Source organism: Mixophyes fleayi, chromosome 4 (assembly GCF_038048845.1).
Source record: "Mixophyes fleayi isolate aMixFle1 chromosome 4, aMixFle1.hap1, whole genome shotgun sequence".
Lineage (NCBI taxonomy): Eukaryota > Metazoa > Chordata > Amphibia > Anura > Limnodynastidae > Mixophyes > Mixophyes fleayi.
The window spans coordinates 65,510,247-65,536,079 of record NC_134405.1 but is presented as its reverse complement, the minus strand read 5'-3'; the positions used below and the strand labels follow the sequence as shown (position 1 = coordinate 65,536,079).

General features: G+C 43.2%; 1 protein-coding gene across 5 annotated transcripts in view; it reads left to right on the top strand.

Annotated features, from left to right (window-relative positions):
* The window catches only part of FER1L5 (fer-1 like family member 5), a 676,118-nt gene that overhangs the window by 65,871 nt on the left and 584,414 nt on the right, over window positions 1-25,833 (top strand). For all 5 annotated transcript variants that reach the window (XM_075207347.1, XM_075207349.1, XM_075207348.1 and 2 more), the window contains exons 12-14: window positions 2,376-2,406; window positions 8,692-8,807; window positions 10,131-10,257. In XM_075207347.1, coding sequence (XP_075063448.1) covers window positions 2,376-2,406; window positions 8,692-8,807; window positions 10,131-10,257 — 274 coding nt within the window. The remainder of the gene's footprint in view (window positions 1-2,375; window positions 2,407-8,691; window positions 8,808-10,130; window positions 10,258-25,833) is intronic.

Sequence of the window (25,833 nt, the reverse complement as noted above, 5' to 3'; positions counted from 1 at the left end):
ATAGGCTGCGATTTTTATTGATACTGTCCAAGGTGTTCGGGTTAACTTCACAGTTGGAAAAGAGATGTTTTTGGTCTTAGTTGTGGTACGAGCCATGGGATGTACTTCAAGGAGGTATCACCTACTAGGACATTTTCTTTGTCTACCCATCGCTTTGTATATTGTGGTGTGTGCTACGAAGCAAGCTGGCTGATGCATGTAGCGTTCTAATATATTTGGAATAGGGGGGAGCCCGATTCCCCCTATGACGTGTGCCCCAGTCACAATTGATTTCCTTATTTGTTTTTTATTGCTGTTCCATATAAATTTGTTACAGGTCTTTTGTTGGTTGTTAATAATCTGAACTGGGAATCCAATCGGTAGTGTCTGGAGAAGATCAAAATTCTAGTAAGGAGATTCATCTTTATCACATTAATTTTACAGATCCAGGATATGAAATGTTTTGTCCAGTGTGCCAAAAACACTCTTTGCTTTTTATGCTGCTAATGTGGCAAGAGCGGCAATGCCAATCATAAAGTGGTGGTGAGCCATCATGGTTTATGGTAAATGTCTAATTGTGGCTCTGGGCTGATTAACAATAAAAAGATATAAAATGTAAAATGCTGCGATTGCTATCTTTACATGCCAGAAAGCACTTTTAATGATTCCTGGCTAATGAAGTGAGTTGGCTGCCATGACCTGATTAATCTGGTCACTGGGATTTGTCCAGTACTGAGTTAATTTACATGCCTAAAGTGAATGAATTCATGACTCATGGGCAGTTTTACATCCTTCTATGGTGCATTGCCCTTTAGTGTTATTAGTGCACTTGGACAAATGTATTTAACAATGAGGTCATAGCATAGCCTTGGCCAGACCAATAATATGTCTAGCATTTTCTAAAGTTTCTGTAAGTATTGTAGATATTTTTGTTAAGCATTAGCTCAGCAATAAACTGGTAAGTCACCACTGAGAAACACACTCATTGGGTATGTACCCTAAATATCCTAAACAAAAGTATAATATAAGTTTAAAAATAAAAAGTACTTGTGAGAGGATGGACCGCATATGCCACCCTGTCTGTTGTTGCTGGGAACTGGCTGGGCTTACTGTGCTACGGTTCTCTTTCTTTATCCCAAATGCGCCTTCTAATTGCAGTAGGAGAGGCTTAAGCTGGTGCCACCACAGGACTCCTTTACGGCATCCAGAACCATGTTCCTTCAGGGTAACTGCTGCTACTAGTGTACCCCCTTGCTGGTGCACCTGGGCTGGTACCCCTGACCTCTTTCTATAGATCAGGGTTGCTGTGGATGGATCCCTTCTTGTCTATCACACTGGCCAGAGCTGCTGGGTAGCGGGCAGAGCAGTGGTACTGGAAATTTGGGTCCAAACCTCAGAACAGCCGGAAACGGGTTAGATTTGGGTCTAATCTGCAGGTCGCAAGAAATTACAGCAGGAAAGAAGTTGTCAAGCAGGTCTTAAAGCAAGTGATGTTTATTTGCTCAAGTGCCCTGATAAGGGCAGTTCACACTGGTTGAAGGTACCAGTGATCAGAAAGTCTGATGGTACAATAATGATACATTACATGGTCAAACAGTTTGCTTTTTATTCATAAAGTGAAACACTACAGCAGGGGGGTAACAATACCCACTGAACCTTGCTGGCTCCAACATGTCTGAGTTATTTTTAGTATCAGGATGCAATATGTTTCCCCAAACATGGATGTACATGCAATGCAAAATTAACAATATTTATACTCTTTATTTAAACAGGATCTGAGATGCAGCCACCCCAGACAGAAAGGCTTCACCCCCTGTTGTTTATACAAGCTATACAGACGTATTGGTCACTTCACATGAATAGGTCTAATTAACATGGGTCCACATGTCTCCAGACAGTCAGAGAATACACATTTCCTCCCCTGGCATATGCCTCAGAAATAAATACATTTCCTATACACACAAGGCGATTGCATTAGAAATCAATATATGAATATAAATGCATTTATACTCCCAGTGTCCATTCCTTTCTGGCACTGTGTGCCGGTTATTAACCAGCACCACAAAGCCCATACATTGAATATTTACATTTAAATTAATAAATATACCCTTTAATATAAAGAAAAAAATATATACCCTTTAATACATCTTCAATCCCTCAATGCCCCCCCTTCCACAGTACTGTATGTTGATTTTGATATTATATTCTTTTGTCTAAGAACCATTTTTGATTAAAGAGTCCATTTAAGTTTAAAATGAAAATAAACATTCACGTCGCTTAGTGATGAAATATAGTATTTAATAAGTCATTTTCCTTCTGAAGTCTAGTAAAATATTTGGAAATATACTCTGTAGTAAGTTGTTGCTTGGTTCATAGATAACTTTCTGTTTTCTCAGATTGACATTGGAAGTGTGTATGATGCTACAGGTATGTACTGGCGTAATGTAATTGTCATTGCGATGGAATTATTTGTGTATGGTGACGTGTTTGATGAAGACAAATCCTCAGTAGGTATAGAGACTTGGAACATTTTTTATCATGGCTACTTCAGCAAATATAAGGTTTTAGGTTACGTGCTCATCAGCAGTGGCGCCATGTGAATACAGTAATTTTGGAGCCCAAATATTGATTATTAGATCAATTGTGCAAGGAATTACATTACTGGCTTCAATCTCTAGGATCAGTTCAGCATTTGGATTCAATAACTCGAGTAACTGCAATGTGGTTCTCATGTGATCTAGTTATCACTGTTTTCAGGTCCGCTAACGGTATATTTATCTTCTGGTGGACACAACACAGGTTAAATGATTTAGGTGTGTTTATAAATTTGAGTCCTTGGGCTACTCTGTGTATTTATATTGTCCATTTTATACAAACTATGTAAGTATCAAATTACAATCCATATTTATTTAAAATATTAACCTAGCATTTAGCAGCCCTTATTCATAACCTTTCCATTCATGCTCCCCAATAAATACGATGCTTTGTACTTGACTTCATTACCCTGAAGCTGAAATCCAGTGATTTATTGGTCTTTTTTTTTTGTTTTTACTTACGCTGGGTACACATCTATGCAATTATCATGCAGATCGCAGAATTTAACGACCTTTTAGTCAGATAAAGCAAGAGTAAGCTCTCATGATCATGTTTTATCATAAAAACTTCCTAAAATTCACGTTCAACATTGGAACTGTTGTGCAAATGTGAAAGTGTGTACACACATTAACGTCTGTCCAACACTTTTGCCAATAGTTCTGCAACATCACCTCCATTGTGGGTGTGCATATTTAATATCATATCCAACAAGCTCTGTCATCTAAACTTAACAACGTAAACACATGCAAATACAGTAATGTCTACATAGATAATCTATAATACTATGGGAGCCCTTCTGTCACATGCTGGGCGATCGTGTCATACTCCAAAGTTTAAAAGGAACCTCCCCTGTATCCTCAGTGCCTGTTCTTTATGTTTTATAAGCATTCTCATGTGGCTCCTTGGCCTCCTGTTCGTCTGCAGAGCTGACACTATTTTCAGGTGCTTTTCCGTTGTTTCTGTTTAATCTGCTGACTGCTGAACTAACACCTCCTGAGTGTTCTGCCGCCGTTCCAGTGGTAACTAGTCATCTGCAGAGCTGACACTCTACTATTGCCAACCCATCAGGCTTGTTCCTCTAAGAAGTTCTTCCTAGTTACTCCTAGCAAGGGCCGCGACCTGCAAGGGGAAGCAGCTAAGCCCAAACCGCCTTGCGGCTGGTCCCTGGTGAATACCATTTCCTTGTTAGACTTTGCACCTTGCTGGGGTGTTATATCTAGATTACGACAGAATCCTGTTCATTTACCGTTCTGGCATCAGAATCGTGACACCTTCTTTCAAGGGCAATGTGAAATAATATCAAACATGAACATTCTAAGTAATTTTCACACCAAACAGATTCACAAGTTTCGTGTCCCTAACGCTGACTGTACAGTCAATCCCCTAACAGGACACTGACCATTTGCTATGACTATAGGTCCTCCATTAAATAGTCTCCCCGTCCAATCCATGAGAGGTATTCGTTAACATAACATTCTCAGCAGGTTTGTAGAAATCAGATGTCATGGGATGACTTCCGCCCATACTTGGTGACCTCACTTCCGGTTTCGGTGGAGAACTCATTTCCGCCCACACATCGATATATATTCCATCATTAATCATAAAACTAATATAAAATATTATATCTCAAGATATATATCTTGAGATATAATATTTTATATGAGGACCGATAGTCATAGTGATTACACACCTTTTGAGAAAGTCATTATATGAGGAAACGCGTTAAGGGTTGGTTGTTCTCCTGACTGCTCCAGCTGATGGTGGGAAGTGTTCCTTATCGCTTGTTGTCTGAAAGTTCTGTTCCAGGATATCTGAGGGTCCAGTGGACAGATAAGCTTGTTATCTTTTATTCTGATGTACAGGCATTTGCTTGTCCTTTTATGGATACACTGTCATAAAAAATTTGACTTTTATTTGAGGAATATTTTGTTTTTGTGTTAAAACACACTACACTATGTTGTGCCTATCTTTCCCTTGAGTCCTAGTTTATGCATGCGGGACCAATTGGTATAATCCATCTATGGGAGAAGACTTGGACCCCTGTGAGATGTGCTAGAATATTTTCTACATGGGGTACGAGACAAATCTGCACACTTAAAGAATTTATATTTGTATTTACAATATCACACTATGTTTGGCGCTTTCTTCTTCATATACATATATATATATATATATATATATATATATATATATATATAACATATATCTATATGTAAATGTATGTATAGATATATATATATGTATATGTGTGTACATATATATATATATATATATATATATATATATATATATATATATATATATACACTATATGGATAAAAGTATTTGGCCACACCTGTTAATTATTGAGCTGAGGTGTTTCAGTCAGACTCATTGCCAGAGGTGTATGAAACCATGCACTTAGCTGTGCAGTCTGCATTTGCAAACACTTGTGATACAAAATGGATCGTTCTGAAGAGCTCAGTGACTTCAGGCATGGTACTGTGATAGGGTGCCACCTTTGCAATAAGTCAGTTCGTGAAATTTCATCCCTGCTGGTTATTCCACGGTCAAGTGTAAGTGATATTGGAAAGTGGAAGCGTTTAGGAAAAATAGTAACTTTGCCAGGGAGTGGAAGACCTCGTAAATCTCAGAGCGGGGTCAACGACTGCTAATGCGCAAGGTGCGTAAACGTTGCCAACACTCTGCTGGTTCCATTGCTGAAGAGTTACGAACTTTCACTGGCATTAATGTAAGCACAAAAACTGTGCGGTGGGAGCTTAATGGAATGAGTTTCCATGGCCAAGCAGCTGCATTCAAATCTCACATATAACAAGACCAATGCTAAGCGTCGAATGGAGTGGTGTAAAGCACATCGACACTGGACTGCAGTGGAAATGTGTTCTGTGGAGGGAAGAATCACACTTCTCCGTTTGGCAATCACATAGGCGAGTCTGGGTTTGGCAGATACCGGGAGAACGTTACCTGTCTGATTTCATTATGTCAGCTGTGAAGTTTGGTGAAGAAGGGATAATGGTATGGGGCTGTTTTTCAGGGTTTGGCCTAGGCCCCTTATCTCCAGTGACAGGCAAACTTAATGCTTCAGCATACCAAGTCATTTTGGACAATGCTATGCTTCCAACTTTGTAGCAACAGTTTGGGGTTGTCCCTTTTTTATTTCAAAATGACTGTGCCCCAGTGCACAAAGCAAGGACTACAAAGACAAGTGTAAGGATTCCCAATATGAAAACCACTGAGAAAATGCAAGTGGAATTATGTGGTTTTTTTTTTAACACAGGTAAGTGATGCAATAAATGGTCATGCATGAAAAGTCAGCATAGTATGGCCATTATTGAAAGGAGAATTACACACATGGTTCAATGGTCTGTGGATCGATACACAGGAGATACTGGAGACAGGATGCATTGGTCTGCAAGGCGTTACCACTAGACAGGAGATGACACACAGGATGCAATAGTCTGCGGACCGATACACAGGGGATACTGGAAACAGGATGCAATGGTTTGCGAGGCGTTACCACTAGACAGTGGAGATGACACACAGGATGCAATAGTCTACGGACTGATACACAGGAGATACTGGAAACTTTATGAAGACTGTGGGTGCTGTCATAGCAAAGCCGCGTCAAGGGTCACAAGAAGAGATGGCAAAACACAGAGACAAGTAGAGGTCAAAACCAGGAAATCAAACAAGGATAACAGGAGAACCAGCAGAGGTCAATGCAACAGATAAACTGGCAAGGATTGCTGGGTGATGGCAGTCTTTATAGACCGGGGACAGCTGCTAAGCATCCTGGAGTAATGAGCTTAGATCTGGCAGGTAGGAGAGCAGTCCAAGTACCACAGTGCCTCAAGTTCTGGGAGGCAGATGCTGAATCTAAGAAGGCTTTGAATGCTCTACTCTTTGACGGATTTGTCCTTTTTGGTCTGCAGTTGGACAATATTATCTCTTAAGCCACTGGAGAAAAGAGCTAATTTCTTTCCCTTGCTACCCTTAAATTGAGAAACCTCAGATTTGCCAGCAAAGCACAGGAATGTCCACGAGAGATAAGTCATTTATCCCATGGGGAGCTGTTCAGAGTGGTAGGCAGGCTTGGACAGGAATAGGACTTAGTCAGAAGCCTGATATAAACAAACCGCATTACTTCTCCCTTCCACACCTGGAAGTGCAGTGGTATGTGCTTGATTTTTGCTCTTTCAGGTCCAGTTGATCAGTTCATTATCAGCCGCCTGGGTAAGGGGTAATTTCGACAGAGGTTACATCCTGGACCTCTTGCAAAGAGTGTTTTTGCTGCAGAGCAAGGTCCTAGTTATTCGAAGACAGTTGAAAGCTTTGTCAGTCCTCAAACAGGTGCCCATTCTTCAGTGTATGGAGCTGATGGGTCGAATGGTATTTTGTTTTGAAGCAGTTCAATTCATTCTCGACCATTACAGCTCGAGATTATGGCCAGATGGTCCAGGTCCAAACCCCGGTTTGAAAGACAGTTCCTGCTGTCTCAAGCGAGCTGTCACTCCTTAGTGTGCTTGCTACACACAAAGAAGCTGTCAGGGGCATCCCTTGTCGGTGTCGGACTGGACCATAATAACAACAGACGGGGGGGGGGGGGGGGTGACGTTCAGCCTGTCTCTCCAGGTGTTTAGACTCGGGAAGAGTCAACATTACCCATCAGCATACTCGAGTTAAGGGCTTTATTCAGTGCCCTAGTTCAGGCGCAGAGTTCCCTGCGGAACAGACGTATTCGAGTCCAGTCAGACAATGCCACGGCAGTAGCATACATCCAACACTGGGTGGGACCAGAAGTCCCCTGGCTATAAAGGAGATGACCAAGATCAAGCGTTGGGCAGAATATCAGATTCAGGCCGGCTCAGCGGTATTTATACCATGATTCCTTGAGTCGCCATACCATACATCCTGGGGAATGGTTCCTTCATCCAGGGGTATTCTCCCAGATCACGCACAGGTGGAAAATGCCGGAGGTCGACATAATGACCTCTTGGGCAAACCACAAGGTGAACTGCTATTGTGTCAGGAATAGGGCCCCTCAAGCGTGCATGGTAGTTTCCATGGTGGTTCCTTGGACTTACTGGCTAATATATATATTTTCCCCGATACCCATGGTGCCTCGAGTGCTAAAGAAGGTAAAGCAGGAAGGAGTTCCGGTAATTTTGGTGGCACCTCATTAGCTGCTCAGATCTTGGTACCCAGATCTGCAAAGCATGGTGGAGGAACCGCCCTGTAGACTTCCATGCAGACCAGGTTTTCTAAGCCAAGGACCATTTGAACCATTGCAGTCTGTCTCTATGAAGTTCCTGACTTGGAAAGTTGTCATTTTAAAGGTGATATCTCTGCCAGACGGGTTTCGGAGTTGGTGGTTCTGTCTTATAGATCACCCTTCCTTGTTTTCCTTGAGTACAGAGCTGTTTTGCACACCACTGCTTCCTTCCAGCCTAAGGTGGTGTCTAGGTTCCACATCAACCTGGATATTGTCATTTCTGCGTTTGCTCAGGACTCACACTCTAAACCCAATTGGGGGACACTGCGCTCCTTCTCCTTGTTCTGACAGTTTTGGTAGTCTGTTCTGTTGAATGTGACTTTAATCATATCCTTTGGGCTTTGTAAATAAACTGATATGTCTCTGTTCAGGGGGCATAGGGAGGAGGGAGCAGGCCAGACAAGTTTGTTAGTTTTAGGTGCCCCATGGTTAGCAGTGTCCACCAAATGGCTTTAGAGAAATGGATTTTACAGTAAGTAAAAAATCCACTTTTACATATTGCAGCAGCCTAGTCAAATATCTGTAGAGTGTGTTCAAAGTTACAATCTTTTCAGCCTATTTTTATGACCGATGAAGATCACAGATCTCAATGTAAATTGTGTTAGTGTGTACGTATGACTCGACATGCTCATTGGGGCTTGAAATCGTTGGAGAAATTGCATCTAAAGTATGATTGCGTAGGTGTGTAACCAACTTCACAGTGTACCGATTTTCAAGCCATTTCCAAATTAAGTTACAGAAAAATCTTACAATATCTGTAGATTCATTTCTTGTTTTGTCTCAGAAGCCGTAAGACGATATTGCATTTGTCACAGTTAGTTTGCTTACCACTGTTTTCTTCACAGGTCATGCCATAATGAGAAAATGGCTAAGTCTGTATGAACCGGGCAATGTGAACTCTGGGGTGAGAGGTTATCTGAAGGTCAGCTTATTTGTTCTTGTAGCTGGTTCTTCTGCTCTGGTAAGAGTCCTCTGTAATTTTGTGCCCACGGCCACTCATGTTTGTCAGAAAACAATTGTAATTTTTCGGATTGTAAAAGTCAAACAGCAGCAAATAATATATTGTGTATTATTTTACAATGCTGCTGAATCCTTGTGGTGCAAAAACTTTTCAGCTCTGAGTATATTCAGTAGATCAGGGCAGGCATTTGCAAGGGACCTTTGCTCCCCCTAAAAAAACTTGAGAGGCTATATACATTGTATGCGACAGTAACTCCTGTGCGCTGTCGCATCCATTGTATATGGATACCTTGTAGTGCTTTATAAATAAATTATTGTAATAACAATAATTTTATTGTTAATTTTCTTGGTATAGATAATCATAAACAGTTGATCTATCTGCAGTAGCCAGACAGTATGGATGACAAGATGCATGAAGTTTCATTTCAAGTGTTCAAGGACACTAATTGGAGTGAAATGTGATTCTGGTGTGTGCAATGTATACATGGCATGATAATGAGGGCTCAACATACATAACAGGAGCATAGACTTTGTCTAAATAAACTCCTTTATAGCTTTTTTAAAAACATTATTGCAAAGAGTATTAGTGAACCCACAGACAGGTCAAAACTTTGTAGTAGTGTTGGTGCAGAATATCATAATTCAGCATATACTATTAAAGAGGAGACTATGCATTATTATGCACTGTTAGCACTTGGCAACACATAATATGTGGATGCACCAAAGTGCCTATTTGTCTGCCTAGCACATAAATGGATGTATGCCTCCATTCCGCTTTTCAGAACTGCCCCATAAAAATGCTTTCTGCTGTCCTTTGTGGGACTTCAGGTGGAAATAGAAATACCCATGTTAAAAGAGTAGTAATGTCACATTATGTCCATTTATTGTTACTCATTAGGCTCAATCTGAGCAGTGTTTTAGGATATGCATTAAAATGTTGTAGTTATTAATGTGGTGGTCCAAGAATGATAAGTGGGCAGGATTTAGAGGTGACGTTTTTGCAGGCATAAAGAGAGTTTTTCCAGACCTCAATTCCATGAATAGTCAAAGAAGTGAATTTGAGCAAAAATCATGTGCTGCGTTTTTGCATTTAGTAAATATTTCTTTGATTGTACTGTATTAATGCAGACAGACAGTCTGAAATTCTGTAATGGATGTCATCTACCAAACAACTTATATTTTACTGATGGATTTGGCATTCAATCTTTGAACACTTTATCACTTTTTGTATTAACAATATTTCTGCTTGAGAGCAGAAACTCCACAGCAGTGTTTTAGAAATGATGTTCAAAGTGTAGTTTTGACTTTGTTAGCACTTTGTCAGGTAGAAGATCAAGACAGGCCTGAAGATGATGAATATGTGGAATCCAACCTTCTGACTTATGCTTTAATCCAAACTCTTGTCGTCAGTGTCCGTGTGAAGATTCTTAGAGGGGAGGACCTTCCAAATAGTGAGTGATATTTTCTGTTTTCCTCTTCTCAACAGACCTGCAGGCTGGAGTTGAGTTTACTTAATGTTTTTTATGGCTCTGTTGGACTTGATTGCAAGTAATATATATAAATAATAAAAATGTTCCTCGTAATAAACATTCAAATTGGCCGCAATGTGCAGCCGGATATCCATGTGATGTCCGTCTGTGCATGTTATCAGGTGTTTCAGCAAGGAATCTCTGCTCATTTTATCTTGCAATTCTATGGAGTGTGAAAAATTAGCAAAATTTCTATCCTCAAAATCAGCTCACCATGTCTCCATGTTGCGCTGAATTCAAATCCCCGCCCCCCCCTATAAGAAGTCAGGGCCTAAGATGAGAGCTGCAAAGCCTCCTACTTTTGTTGTACAAAGTTACATCTGTGCGAAATGCCATGATAAATTATGTCTAGGTAAGAGCTTACTGGGCTGCCTCTTTAGTTTATATTTCTGGCCCCTCCCTTATACTGCATTCTCAATGCAAAGAAACCTTCCAGACCATGCTATAGCCTGAGTGAGTTTGGTTCCTTATGCAGTCTTTGGATATTATTTTATATTACATCTGTTGACAGTGGGTGATGTGAGAAAGCGCCTGAGTACATTCTCCTTTTCCAAATCGGATTGTTTCTGGGCGAGGTCATTGATCCAATCTGTCTCTGACCTTCCATGCTCCATCTTTAAAAAATATTTAGAAAATGGTCTCATCTGTTAGTCATGTTGCTTCAAGAACCAGCTTTGAATAAATGCTGTTGGGGGTATGGGCTGATCTGAATAGACTTTATCGCGTTTTGCTATATTTTATAATACATTTTACTAGTTTCACCTGAAGTTTTGGGAAACCTTATTAACAGTGAATGTGCTGATCTTATAACTGTATAGGAGGACTGCAGGACAGTTCTCTTAAGGAGTGAGAATCACTGTGTAGCCATGAAGGCTTTTCATTGAAGTATCTGTTTCCTCATCTACATCAAAAACATTACAATTATAGCATTCTGCTATGTTTATGTTAATTTCAAAGGAAGTTAACAATCATGAGGATATTGGTGGTAGGACAGTTTGTGTGCCATTGTCTAAGTTAATTTGCAAGCCTGCGTATATACCGCAGAAACTTTCTCCCGATGGGACATCTTTAATGATTTTATCAATGACAGAAAAAAAGAAAAAGTCCCTGCGTTTGTATGTTCCTAACCTAAGTCAGGAAGATCCAGGTATAGGTGAGTTATTGAAGATGTTTTATTGAATAGTTTAACAGAATCATTCAATAAGCTAGAGTTGTACTCTACTGATACCACATGCCAGATTCTGTTAATAATCACAATATTAATTGGGGTGAGCTTTTTTTTTCTAGTCTTTTGCTCTCTAAAATTTAGCTGGGTTACAGATACCTGTGTGTATCTAGCAAAATGAAAACATGAGGTATTAGTTCATATTTTGATCAAAACATTTAAAACAAAACCAGAAAAGAAATACGCCCACACTCGATATATCTCATTTTATATATGGTACCAGCTGCATGGCAATATAAATGTCCATATATGTATACAAAGCAAAAAGACAGTTGTTGTGAGCACTAATTCTTAACACTGCATATCTGTGTGTATCTAGCAAAATAAAAACATGAAGTATCGGTTCATATTTTCATTAAAACATTTAAGCCTGCATCCTAGTATCAAGGGCACCTCATTGTATGCAGGTCCCACCCTAACCTATATGCACTCACCTCCCAGATATAGGGGCTTATATCTAGCAAGGGCTGTCTTGTGAGCCATACCCAAATGAGCCTTAAATAGGCCTGAATGCTCCTAAGACAACATAGGGCATAGCCCATGATTTTGCCACCTACTTCAAAGACCAGATCTACACCAATCGACAAGATATTTCTTCATGCCAAGTTTCACTCTACCCACTCTACTCACCTTCACCTACACTCCCCAATCTACTCTTAATTCATTCTCTCCAGTAACTGAAGACAAATTCTCGACACTCATCTCATCATCACAACCTACAACCTGTCCCCGTGAACCTATTCCCTCCCAGCTTCTCTGCTCCCTCTCCACTACTGCATGCTCACCTCTTCAACCTGTCTCTCTCCACTGGCACATTCCCATTCTCCTTTAAACATGTGCTCATCTCTCCAGTTCTAAAGAAAGCATTTTTTGATCCAGCCTCTCTATCCAACTATCGCCCTATTACTCTCCTCCCCTTTGTCTCCAAACTACTTGAGAAATTAGTGTACAAATGCCTGTTTCTCCATTCTTGACTCTTTGCAATCAGGCTTCTGCAACATTCCACTGAAACTGCTCTCACAAAAGTGATTGATGAGCTTTTGACACTGTTGATCACTCTCTTCTCCTGGTTCACTTCGTACCTATTGAACCAATCCTTTAGTGTTTCTACCTCTGGCACATCCTCCCCTCCACTCCCACAATTTGGTGGGTTCCCACAAGGCTCTGTTCTTGGCCCTTTACTTTTTCCATTCTCCTCTTCTCTTGGTGCACTAAATCACTCATTCGGCCTACAATACCACCTATACATTACCCCTTCTGTACTATCTTGTGTAACCATCTGTCTTTCTGCTATCTCCACATGGATATCCCAATGTTACCTAAAGCTCAATATATCCAAAAAAGTGCTTACCATCTATGCTCCTGCCCTCCCACCTTCCATCAAATATCCCTTACTGTCAATAACACCATAATTTCCTCTGTGTCCTAAGCCTTGGTGTCACACTCGACTCCGCCTTCTGCTTTATTCCTCACATCCAGACTCGCTCCCAGTCCCGTTCTGTCGACTCCACCTTAAAAATATTGTCATAGGGGATTGCCAAGAGCTCGATCTCTACATTAATTAAGGAAACAGCGTATAAAGTGTACTATAGATGGTACTATACTCCTGATAAGCTGTCTCGAATGTTTCCTACGGCCACCCCGAGCTGCTGGCGGGAATGTGGCCAGAGAGGTACGATGTTACACATATGATGGACCTGCCCTCGCATAGTTCCTTTCTGGAACATGGTTCTTACGCTTATAAACTCTGTGTCAGAACAACAGATAAATAAGGACCCCTGGTCATTCCTTCTCTCTCGCCCTATACCTGATAAGAGCGCGCCTTCTAATAAGCTTATCTCCCATATTTTGGCAGCAGCTAAGTCCCTAATAGCGAAACATTGGAAACACCCTAGGGCTCCATCTATGCAGAAATTACGGTCATACATAGGACATGTCGCAAGCATGGAGAGTATAACGTGTTACCTTCATGATAAATCACATAATTTCGATAAGGTGTGGGCCCCCGTGGTTTTTTCTAGAAAGCCGTAGCTGCCTTTCCAGTACGGCTCCCCCTCCTGCAGACGGAATATAGCTTTTGGGCCGCCTCCGGATCCCCCGGGCTGGATATGGCGCGCTGCCGGTGAGTAATGTTTGTATGCTAGTTTTCTTTTTAGTAGCCATTGTAGCTGTGTGGCTTAGCTTTTCCTAGCAATGTTCCAGGTTTGCTTATTTACTTATCAACAATATTGTTAACAGTACTTGTGCCTTTCTACCTCCCATCCCTCCTTCCTCTTTCCCCCTCCCCTCACCCCCATTCCCCAGGATATAAAAGTATAAAACATAGAGGAGACATCTTGAATATTAATATATTAATGTCAAACGGGATGATTGTGTCTTTACTGTTGTTTCCTCTTTAAATAAAGAGTTTAAGTAGAAAAAAAAAAAATATTGTCATAATATGTCATAGAACTCTTATCCATTCTCTCATCATCTCCCGTCTTGACTACTGCAACCTCCTGCTATATGGCATTCTCGATACCCATATATCCACACTTTAATCCATCCTAAATGCTGCTGTAAGACTGATCTTCCTCTCTCACCGCTTCACATCTGCTGCACCACTTTGCAAATCCTTGCAATGTTTCCCTTTATCTACCAGAATTCATTTCAGATTACTGACCCTTGCCTACAAAGCCCTCAACAGCACCACCCCTTCATACACCTCAAATCTCATTAAAATAGTCTACCTCTTACCCTCTTAGATCTACATCTGACCTGTGCCTTGACTCATTTCTGGTAACCACCTCTCACTCAGGCCTACAAGACTTCTCCCGTGCTGTTCTCCACTTATGGAATTCCCAACCATTCCCAGTCAGACATTCCCACAGCCTTCAAATTTTTAGAAGCTCTTTGAAAACCCATCTTCTTTTTAGAGCTTACCTTATTCCCTATAATACTATTTACACTAATGCACCCTTTACAGCTGTCCCAATCTCCACTTTAAGCCACATTTACTCCTCTTGTTTCAGCTGTGCCCTCTTCCACTTAGAATGTAAGCTCTCTAATGAGCAGGGTCCTCTATACCCTTTGTTTTCATGTCTGCATTTATTTAGTCTACCTTGTATGTCTTTGTTTTATATATGTCCTGTTTTCCTTACCATACGGCACTGCGGAGCACTGTGGCACCTTACAATACTAGGATAATAATAATAATTGCAGGGACCTAAGATAGAAGGTTTTAACTTGAACTGGTAGGGTTTCGAATAAATCCAACAACTTGGGCAAGACATTAATTTTTATGGCATTTATTCTGCCAAACCAAGAGGCATATAAAGGTCTCCAGGTGCCTATGTCTAGTTTGGTGCTGTTAAACAAGTATTATGTGGTTTAGTATAGCTGATTATGATTCTTAGTGATTAGAACACCTAGGTATCTCATTGCTAAGGGTCGCCATAGAAATTTAAAGTTAAGCTCCTGTAATTTCTGAGTGTGCATAAGTAAATGTAAAGCTAAGGCTTGCAATTTGGTGGTGTTCACCTTATGTCCTTATATGGAGCCAAATATTTAAACAGATTGGAAAGCGAAATGTGAGGTGAGGTGAGAGTCAGCAACAATTCATCTGTTAAAAGCAAGATTTTATAATGCTTGGGGCCAGTCGGAATTCCTTTTATTATATATTTAATTTATTTATATGTAATTATATATTTATTCAACCTAATTTTGGTGGCTAGCAGTTCTATACAAAGAACATAAATCAGAGGAGACAGAGGACAGGCCTGTCTTATGCTGTTACTCAAACTGAACAAGGATGAACTCATCCCATTGATTAAGATTGCAAATGTTGAAGTTTGGTTTATAATCTTATAGATAAGAGATATAAACAAACTAAAGTATGGGACTCCAAAAATAGTAATTTGAATAGCAAATCTAAATACTTAATCTAAGGGACACTTTTCCCTTCTTATCCTTCTTGACCTCTCTGCTGCCTTCGATACTGTTGACCACTCTCTGCTTTTGCTAACTCAAATCTAGAGGCCGCTGTAGCAATGTCCTCTCCTGGTTTCTCTCTTACTTCGCCAACCGTTCCTTTTTTAGTCTCTACACCTGACTTCAAAGTTCACCAATGATCTGCTTGTTGGTGCCCTGCTCTTTTCCCTTATAACCCCTCCCTTGGTGTCCTCATTTATTCCTTTTGCCACCAATATCACCTGTATGTTGATGATGCAAAATCTTTAGTTCCCTGAACTTACTCCTTCTCTTATGTCTTCTGGTGTCTCTTGGCCATCCAATTGTGGATGTCCCAGCGCTTTCTTAAACTCAATTTCTCAGTCAGCCATGGGGGGACACAGGGACATTAGGGCATAGCGTAGTGGAGAGGTGAACTGGCACTTTAATAAGATAGTTTACTAAACTCCAGCTCCTCCCTCTCTATATCTCACTTTCTGTAGAACCTCAGTTTATTTTAAGTGCCCGGCAGAACTGCTGTTTTGTGTTGCGCTGCAGCCATGTTGAGGTCTACTTTTATTCATTATTTTACTCTTACTAGAGTCAGCCATTAGTTTTCTTAGGAGGATGGGTCGAGCAGGGGTCACTGTAGATATGTGACCCCCTGCTAGGTATTGGAGTGATGGAGGGGATGTTGTCCTGCTGGACGCCTGCCAATCCAATGCTGGGCCCTGGGGCTGGTATTTTCTTCTCTATCTTGCTTGTCTCTCACTCCTCATGTGCAGGCATTAGAATTGGCAGCTAGCTTGCAGCTCCAGCTTCTCTCTTTTCTGTCCCTTGTCCTAAGGTTTGGGGGTTGTATTTTTTCCTTAGAGTTCTTGTCCTTTAGATTGTTTTGGCTACTTGGCTGTATAGCAGGGTCACTTTCTGTGCTTTGATTGTGTGCTGCTTACCTTATTCATTGTGTTTTTTCACTGTGTTTTGTTTAACTGTTTTTATTTGCAGTGTTTTTGTCCCATTTGTTAACATGTCAGATAGGGGAGATCATTGAGGGTTAAAGCTGGGGTGACTTCTATGTTTAAGTTCACCTGTGACGCCTGTAATGGTAAGTTGCAATCAGGCGCGGATACCTTGTGTGCTGCCAGCCAGTCTTGCATGCCGTGTGCACCAGGCAACTCTGGCTCTTGATCGTTGGAGCCCGCCTGGGCTCGCTCACTGACCAATACTGTTGCTGAACTTGCCCAATTGGTCCTGTCTTAGTCTGTGGGCAGTCATTCCCCTAATTCCGCTTCCTTCGGTGCAAGTAGGGTGGATTCTGTTCCTGGTTTGCTAAGAGAAGAGTCCGGCTGGACCTGTGGCGGAGGATTCTGAAGAACTGGCCTGGATACGGGGACTTGCGACCTCAGTACATAGTTTGGTTTTGTTTCCTCCTTAGAGAGGATTTTGCAATCTGCTTCGCCATCCCCCTCTTATAAGCTCAGGCGGGTGGTGGCACCTCTGCTGGGACAGGAGTCAGATTCTAACTGCCCCTCCCAGGAGGAGGGCAAATTGGAAGTTGATTCTGATGTAGATGCTTCTTCTGTTGTGGAGGAAATTCATATTGACCATCAGAGTGTGGAGGATTTGATACAGACAGTGCGTCTGGTACTGAAGAGGCGGCAGTCCCTGAGAGTGCAGAGTTCTCTTTATTTGTGCTGCAGTCAAAACAATTTGTTTCTTTTCCCTCTCCTTTCCATTAGGAAGATTTGCTCTGTGATCCTTGGTTCTTCACCGAATCATAAGTTCCCGGTGTCACGTCAGCTACAGTCGTTTTCCCTCTTAGGTTTTCACAAAATGGGAGGCGCCTCTACATGTGGACGCACCAATTGCGCGGCTGGCCAAGTTTATTACCATGCCTCTTCCAAATGCAGCCACTTTTAAGGACGGTGCAGACCGTAAGGTTGAGGGTGTTCTTAAATTCATTTTCAAGGTGGCAGGGGCCTCCTTGCAACTCGCTTTGGCATCTGCGTGGGTCAACAAAGTTGTAGAACGCTGGTCTGAACAGCTGTCTGAGGGCTTGTTGACCGGGAGACCGTATTCTGAATTGCTTCTCTCGGTGAAACAAATTCAGAGAGATATGGATTTATTGGGGGAGGGGGGCCTGGAAGCAGGACTGTAAGTGGCACGATATCTATCTCTGCGAAGTCGGCTCGTCGGACTCTCTGTCTTAAGTCCTGGGAGGCTGATGTTGAGTCTAAAAAGGCTCTTGAAACAATTCCCTTTTCTGGGGGTGGTTTGTTTGGCCCTCAGCTTGACACCATTATCAGTCAAGCAACTGGTGGAAAAAGTACTTTTCTCCCTGTCAAAGCCCCCAAGCTGCAGATGTCTAGGTTTCGTTCATTTCAGTCTTCCGGCAGGTCTAGGGTTCAGTACTCTGTAGGCCAGTACTCCAGACGTCAATCGTCCGCCCCCAGAAGTGTTCTGCAGCATGGACGTCAGGCCTCGATTGGCTCAGCGTCCGGCGGCAACATCTACAGACAAACAGTCATCGTGATGGTCATTCTGTCCCTCGATAGTGATAGTCCGTCTTCTCCTATTCAGGGATCAGTGGTTCCAATCTACCACAGATGCCTGGATTATTATTATTATTATTCATTTTTATTTATAGGGCGCCACTAGGTGTCCGTAGCGCCGTGCAGGGACAAACGAAATTACAATACAAGGAGAGACAGCACAGTACAGTAAACAATAAGCACAGTAACTCCGTGAGCTCAAAGCACAGCAAGGGCGGGGGAGGGGAGAGGGGAAGGTCTGCATACGACGGAGCCCAAGAGGGAGGGCACGGATTATAGGGAGACCCCCAGGGGGGGAGAGGAGGGAGCGGGAGGGGACAGGGGGAAGAGGGTCCTCGAGAAGGACGGCAAGGTTGCTGGAGAGCAAAGTTAACAGTGGTGAGACAGGGGGAGAGGTGACCCTGCTCAAAGGAGCGTACAATCTAAGGGGTGAGGTAGACAGACAGAGAGACATGGGGGAGAGAGGGAGGAATGGATGATAGGGGAAGGGGAATGAAGGGGAAGAGGCAGAAGAAAAGGTAAGTAATTAAATGGGAGACTGGAAGGCTTTACGAAAAAGTTGGGTTTTTAAAGCCCGTTTGAAACTGGACAGATTAGGGGAAGTTCTGATGGAGGGAGGGAGCTTGTTCCAGTGGAGGGGGGCAGCGCGGGCGAAGTCTTGGATACGCGCATGGGAGGAGGTGATCAGGGGAGAAGAGAGGCGACGGTCATTGGCAGATCGGAGAGGGCGGGATTGAGCATGAATAGAGAGGAGGGTGGAGATGTAGGGTGCAGTGGAGTTGGCAAGGGCCTTGTAAGTAAGAGTGAGGAGCTTGAAGAGGATTCTGAAGGGGAAGGGGAGCCAGTGAAGGGATTGGTAGAGGGGGGAGACCGACGAGGAACGGCGAGAGAGGAATATGAGCCTAGCGGCTGCGTTAAGAACAGATCGAAGGGGAGCAAGATGAGATTGGGGGAGGCCAGTGAGGAGGAGGTTACAGTAGTCCAAGCGGGAGATGATCAGAGAGTGAATAAGACATTTGGTGGCATCTTGGGAGAGGAAGGGCCGGATGCGAGCGATGTTACGTAGCTGGAAGCGGCAGGATTTAGCAAGAGAGAGAATGTGGGGGCCAAAGGAGAGAGAGGAGTCGAGGATGACACCGAGGCAGCGAAGTTGGGGGACAGGGGAGATAGAGGTGTTGTCGACAGTGATAGAGAGGTCAGAAGGGGGCGAGGTATGAGGGGGAGGAAAGACTATGAGTTCAGTTTTGGCGAGGTTAAGTTTGAGGAATCGAGAGGACATCCAGGAGGAGATGGCAGAGAGGCAGGCGGACACCCTAGAGAGGAGGGAGAGAGATCAGGAGAGGAGAGGTATAGTTGAGTGTTGTCGGCGTAGAGGTGGTAGTTGAGGCCATAGGAGCTGATGAGTTCATCCAGGGAAGAGGTGTATAAAGAGAAGAGCAAGGGTCCCAGAACAGAGCCCTGAGGGACCCTGACTGGAAGGGTGGACGGGGGGGGGAGAGAGACCCAGAGGTGGTGACGGAGAAGGAACGGTCAGCAAGGTAAGAGGTGAACCAGGACAAGACTGAGCCGCAGAGGCCAAAGGACTGGAGGGTGTGGAGGAGGAGGGGGTGGTCGACAGTGTCGAAGGCTGCAGAGAGATCGAGGAGGATGAGAACGGAGAAGTGGCCCCTGGCTTTAGCAGAGAGGAGATCATTGGTGACTTTAGCCAGGGCAGTTTCCGTGGAGTGAAGGGGGCGGAAACCAGACTGGAGAGGATCGAGGAGGGAATGTTCAGAAAGGTAGGAGGAGAGACGGCTGCAGACAAGCCTTTCGAGAATTTTGGAGGCAAAGGGGAGGAGAGATATGGGGCGATAGTTGGAGGGAGAAGTGGGGTCAAGATTGGGTTTCTTAAAAATGGGGGATACGAGAGCATGTTTGAATGAGAAGGGGAAGGGGAAGATGCCGGTGGAGAAGGAGGTGGGAGCAGGTGGTGGGGGAAAGGGAGCGAAGAAGGTGGGAGGGAATGGGATCCAGGGGTCAGGTAGAGGGGGGAGAGGATGAGATGAGAGAATGGACTTCCTCGCCCGTGGTGGGGCGGAAGGAGTAGAGGGGAGGGTGGTATGGGGGGGGGGAAGACGAGAGAGAGGAGGAGGAGATTTCAAGTCGGATGGCCTCAATTTTAGAGGAGAAAAAGGAGGCGAAGTCGAAGGCAGTCAGGGAGGAGGGGTTGGGCCAGGAGAGTGCTGAAAGTGGCGAAGAGGCGGCGGGGGTTAGAGGATTGGGACGAGATGAGGGATTTAAAGAAAGATTGTTTAGCGAGTGAGAGGGCAGAGCTGTAGGATGAAAGGATGAATTTAAAGTGGATTAAGTCAGTCAGGGAGCGGGATTTTCTCCATTGGCGTTCAGCGGTACGGGAGCATTTTTGGAGGAAGCGGGTAAATTTGGAGTGCCAGGGTTGGGGTTTGGAGCAGCGAGGGTGGACGGAGTGGGCAAGGGCGACCGCATCCAGAGCAGAGGTGAGGGTGAGATTGTAGAGGGAGACCGCCTGGTTGGGCCAGGGAGGAAAGGGGAGAAAGGAGGGTATCGAGAGAGGAGGACAGAGTGGATGGGTTAAGAGCGTCGAGGTTGCGAATGGACAGAGTAGGTTTGGGTAGGGGGAAGGGAGCAGGAGGAGAGAGAGAAGGAGAGGAGATGGTGATCGGATAGAGGAAAGGGAGAGATGGAGAAGTCAGAGAGACTACATAGGTAGGAGAAGACAAGATCAAGGGAGTAACCAAGGCAGTGGGTAGGGAAGGAGGTCCATTGGGTAAGGCCTAGGGAGGAAGAGAGGGTGAGCAGTTTGCTGGAAGCAGGGTCGGTGGGATTGTCCATGGGGAAGTTAAAGTCGCAGAGGATGATGGCGGGGAGGTCGGAGGAGAGGTAGTGAGGAAGCCAGGCAGCAAAGTTATCAAGGAAGAGGGAGGTGGGGCCAGGGGGGCGGTAGATGACAGTGACACGGAGATGGATGGGGTAGAAGATGCGGATGGAGTGGGCTTCAAATGAGAAGGAGAGGGAGGGTTCAGGGGGAATGACACGAAAAGTACAGGTGGAGGATAGGAGGAAGCCCACCCCCCCCCGCCTGGGCGGGCCCCAGGTCTGGCGGAGTGGGTGAAGGAGAGGCCACAATAGGAGAGGGCGGCGGGGGAGGCGGTGTCAGAGTCAGACAGCCAGGTTTCAGTAATGGCGAGAAGGTTAAGGGAGTTGGATAAGAAGAGGTCGTGGATAGCAGTCAGTTTGTTGCGGACTGATCTAGCGTTCCAGAGGGCACATGAGAAAGGGGGAGAGGAGAGGGGGGAGATGGGGATGAGGTTAGCAAGATGGGCAGTGCGCGGGGGAGGGCGGGGGAGGAGCGGAAGCGGTAGAGCGGGGAAAGAGTATGGGAATGAAACGAGAGCGGGGAGGCATAGTAGAGGAAGAGAGGGGGGTTGACAAAAGATAGGACTGCGAAGGACAATGGAATGGCGCAAGAACAAAAGGCAGTGCAAAAGGCAGAGGCAAAAGCAATGTAAAGTGCCGTAGAGATAAATAAAGAGGAGATAAATTAAGATGCAAATAAAATAAGGAGTAGTTATTCTGGTTAAGGATTAAAAAAAATTATTCTGATTTTATTCAAACCTTTTTCTAGTTCCAAAACCAGACGGCTTGTTCAGACTGATTCTGAATCTGAAAGCCTTGAACACCCGAGTCAGGGTGCCAAAATACAAAATGGAGACCTTGCGATCAGTGGTGCACAGCATAGAACAGGGGGAGTTCATTGTGGCTCTGGGCATCATGAATGTTTCTATCTGGGAGAGTCATCAGTCCCTGTTAAGTCGAGTATGGTTCTTTCATCTCTGTTTAGATGATCTGGCTTTAAAAGCATGATTGTTGAAGCCTTCGAGGTAAGAGGTTGTCTGAGCTCGTTGTGCAAACCATGCTTCGAGCTCGGAAACCGGGTTTGGCCAAAATTTATCATCAGGTTCGCAAGACATAGATTGCCTGGTGTGAAATGATGGGGTACCTTCTTTTTGGCTATCCAGGTTGCTTATGTTCTTACAGGACAGGCCTTTTGAACCCTTGGACATTGTAGATTTTAAATTTCTGCCGTTGAAGACTGTCTTCCTATTGGCCATTTGTACTGCGAGAAGAGTTACAGAGCTTGCAGCATTGTCTTTTAAATCTTCTCTTATTATTTTTTACGAAAATCGGGCAGTCCTTCGGACCAAGCCTTCCTTGCTTTCTAAAGTCGTTTCTAGGTTCCACATAAATCAGGACATCGTTATCCCTGCCCTGAGCAAATGTCTGACTTCTGAAGACGAAGTATCCATTTGCTTTCTAGATATAGTCCAAGCCATGCACATTTATGTTCGTAGGACATTGGACGTGCGTAAGGCTGGGGATCTTCTGGTCCTTTTTGATGCATATATATATATATATATATATATATATATATATATATATATATATATAGATAGATAGATAGAGATATATATATATTTATTTATAGATATATATATATATATACATATTTATTTATATTCATATATTTATATATATATATATATTTATTTATATATCTATTTATATTTTTTATATATATTGTTAAAGGACCTGTGGTAGCGCCTTACATGCGCATGCTATCCTCTTATTCTGTTCTTAGATACACTCGCTATAAAACTCGCACTTTTATGCACTTTTCCTTTCACAGTGTTGCCTTACTCAGTCTTTTAACCACACTAAATAACACAAGTTTTACAGAACTATTTATCCAATATTCACTGTATCTCAGCAGTACTTCACAGTATATATTCGTTATAAATAATCAATACTCACAACATATGTATGTATTTAAATTAAAGTATTTTACTGTTAACACAGAAAAGCTTGTATTCACAATTCACACATATATCGTAACGTTGTTCAACATAACGTAGTATATCAATATAACATTAACCCTAGGTTCACCACCGTTATTCCTTACAGTAGCCTAGCTTTACATATGTATCCTTAATAAGAATCAGTATTTATAATATTAATTTAACTATCACAGATATCAATCAATAGCTACTCAATTATATGTATATAAATAGTTAAATCCACATTACAAATACACATATAGCTCTATGGATATATATATATATATATATTAATGATACTTATCAAGTCCTTGTATCTTCGGTCCGATTCTTATCTGCAGTGTAGGGAACGTGGATGGAATCCTTTCTTGTAGCTTAGTGTAATATATATATATTGTAGTGTGTTGTAATCCTATAGATCTTTTCTGCAGTGTAGTGTATCCCTATTTGTATAATGTTCCTAGTGTAATGTAGAGCTCTTTGTCAAGGGGCAGCAGGCATTAAGAGAGAGAGAGGGGGTCCTGGGTCTGGACTTTTATAGTCCAGACTTGGAAACTCCCAGCCTCCCAAGTAACAGTGTTTGTGTGGTGATTCACCACACACACATGGAGCTTCTTGGGTCCAGGGGTGATGATATCATCACCCCTGTCGGTTCTCTCCACTATGTATGTGTCCAACAGTAAGAAGCAAGTGACTCTCCCAGTGTCCCAACACCCTCCTTTGTCTCAGGTTTCAAAGCTGTTATCTGAATCTGACCAGAGTTGTGTGTGGAGTTTTACAAACACATGCAAAATAGCTAATGCTGCCATGTGGCTGGGAGGATGGGAGATACTTTTGAACAATGCATGAAATGGCTTGAGAATCATATCATAGGAGAAGGTTCTTCAACACTCCCCCTGTTGTCGGAAAACCGACACTACAAGTTGGAAGTTACCTGTCCCTAGATTTGGTGGTGAACTAAAAAAAAATCTTATGTTATTGGCGCACAACAGGAAAAAACCTCATAGAGGGGGAACCTTAGTGGGAAAAAAAAACCACCCTTTCCCCGAAGGTGTGAAGAGCAGGAGAGAAGAAAGAAGAGGAAAAGAGAAAAAGGCACAAAGGAATAATAAAAAAAAAAACAAAGACATTCATGTAACAGATCTCATGCCCGCAAAGTCCATGATGGCCGCAAAGTCCATGATGCCTGCAAAGTCCATACCCCCCCTTTCCTTAATAGTTCATTTGTTGTCCTTTAATCTTCATGTGTTACTAATACCAATATAATGAGAACTATTATGGGATGAATGAGAAAATGATACTTTGGCATCATGTTCTAGCTTGATTGTAGCTTGATTCCCAGAAAGTTTCTGCAGTATGTCGTCTTCCTTCCCGAAGTCGAGCAGCCAATTCTTGAGTTCTGAACCAAAACCAAGCAGAATTTTCTGAAGCCTCACAGTAGTATCTGGATGGGTACCTAATCGCTTCTCTGGGGTTGCTGGTGTTCTTCCCATCTCCTCCGCTACATCCACACCTACAGTGGGAGAAAGAGTAAAATATGCTCCTCGGAGCAGTGTCCCTCTTGGAGCGCTGTTAGTTGCATATACAGTACAAGATGTAATCAGGGTAGGGCTCTAGGATTTTCCTTTCTTTACATTTTGGTTCTCAATGATCAGTTAAAACTTTTTTCTTTTAATTTTATTTGGAAGGGGTATGATTTCTCAATCTACCCATCTCAATGAGCACAGAAGCACTCTACTGAGTTAAGGAGGCTTGCGTGGTTTTCACTTGATCAACGTGGACCCAGAGAACTTTACGTCTTCTCCGAGAGTCTTTCTTTGTAGTCGTTGGCCTTTGTACTTTTAGCATTGTTTCAGCCAGGATTTCAAGGACCTGATATGGTCCCTCCCAGTTTGCATCCCAGGGACCTGCCTTTTGGAATGTCTTGATCATTACCAGAGTATCTACTGGAGGCATGGGAGTCTCCCCCTGTAGATAGGGTTTGTTCAGTCGGATGGCTGTGTATGGCAGCAGTTCTTTTAGGTTATTTTGCACCTGTTGTAAGAACACATCTCTGGCAATCGCCTCTTTGATGGGGTTTGACAACTGTGGTTCATTAGGGAAGCAAAGTGGCATTTTGCGACCAGTCATGAGCTCAAATGGGTTGATCCCTGTTGTCGTTGCCTCAGTTGCCCGAATACCCATCAGTAATGTGGGCAAATCTGTCACACAAGAGGAGCCCTTCTCTAACAGTGTCTTGGTCAAACGAGATTTTATTGTTCGATTCATTCGTTCTACTATTCCTGCTGATTGGGGATGATACGGTACATGAAATCGCTGTTTTATGTCCAGTAGTTCACAAAGCGCTTTCATGACCTTGCCAGTAGAGTGTGTTCCCCAATCAGATTCAATGATCCTGGGAACTCCCCAACGTGACAGAATCTGTTCCCATAAGACCCTTGCTGTGGTAGTAGCAGAGTCATTTACAGTTGGAATGGCCTCGACCCATTTTGAAAATACATCCACCACTACCAAGGCATACCGACAATTGCGACTGCCAGCTAGTAGTGGTCCTATAAAATCTATCTGTAGGGCAGCCCAGGGTCCTTCTGCAGGGGGCACACGCTGTAAAACCGGCTTGAGAGCTGGAGCTCTGGGGTTCACTTGTGCACACACAAGACACTGTTGTGTGACAATTTCCACTGTCTTTGACATCCCTGACCAGTATAATTTGTCCTTTAAGAGGGACATGAGCTTATCTCGGCCAGGGTGTCCCTCTTAAAGGACAAATTATACTGGTCAGGGATGTCAAAGACAGTGGAAATTGTCACACAACAGTGTCTTGTGTGTGCACAAGTGAACCCCAAAGAGGGCATCCTGTGTCATACGAACAATGAGGTTTCAGAACCCCTGCCAGCTGTTCCTGCACATCTTCAGGTAGAGCTGACAAGGCAGGAACAGC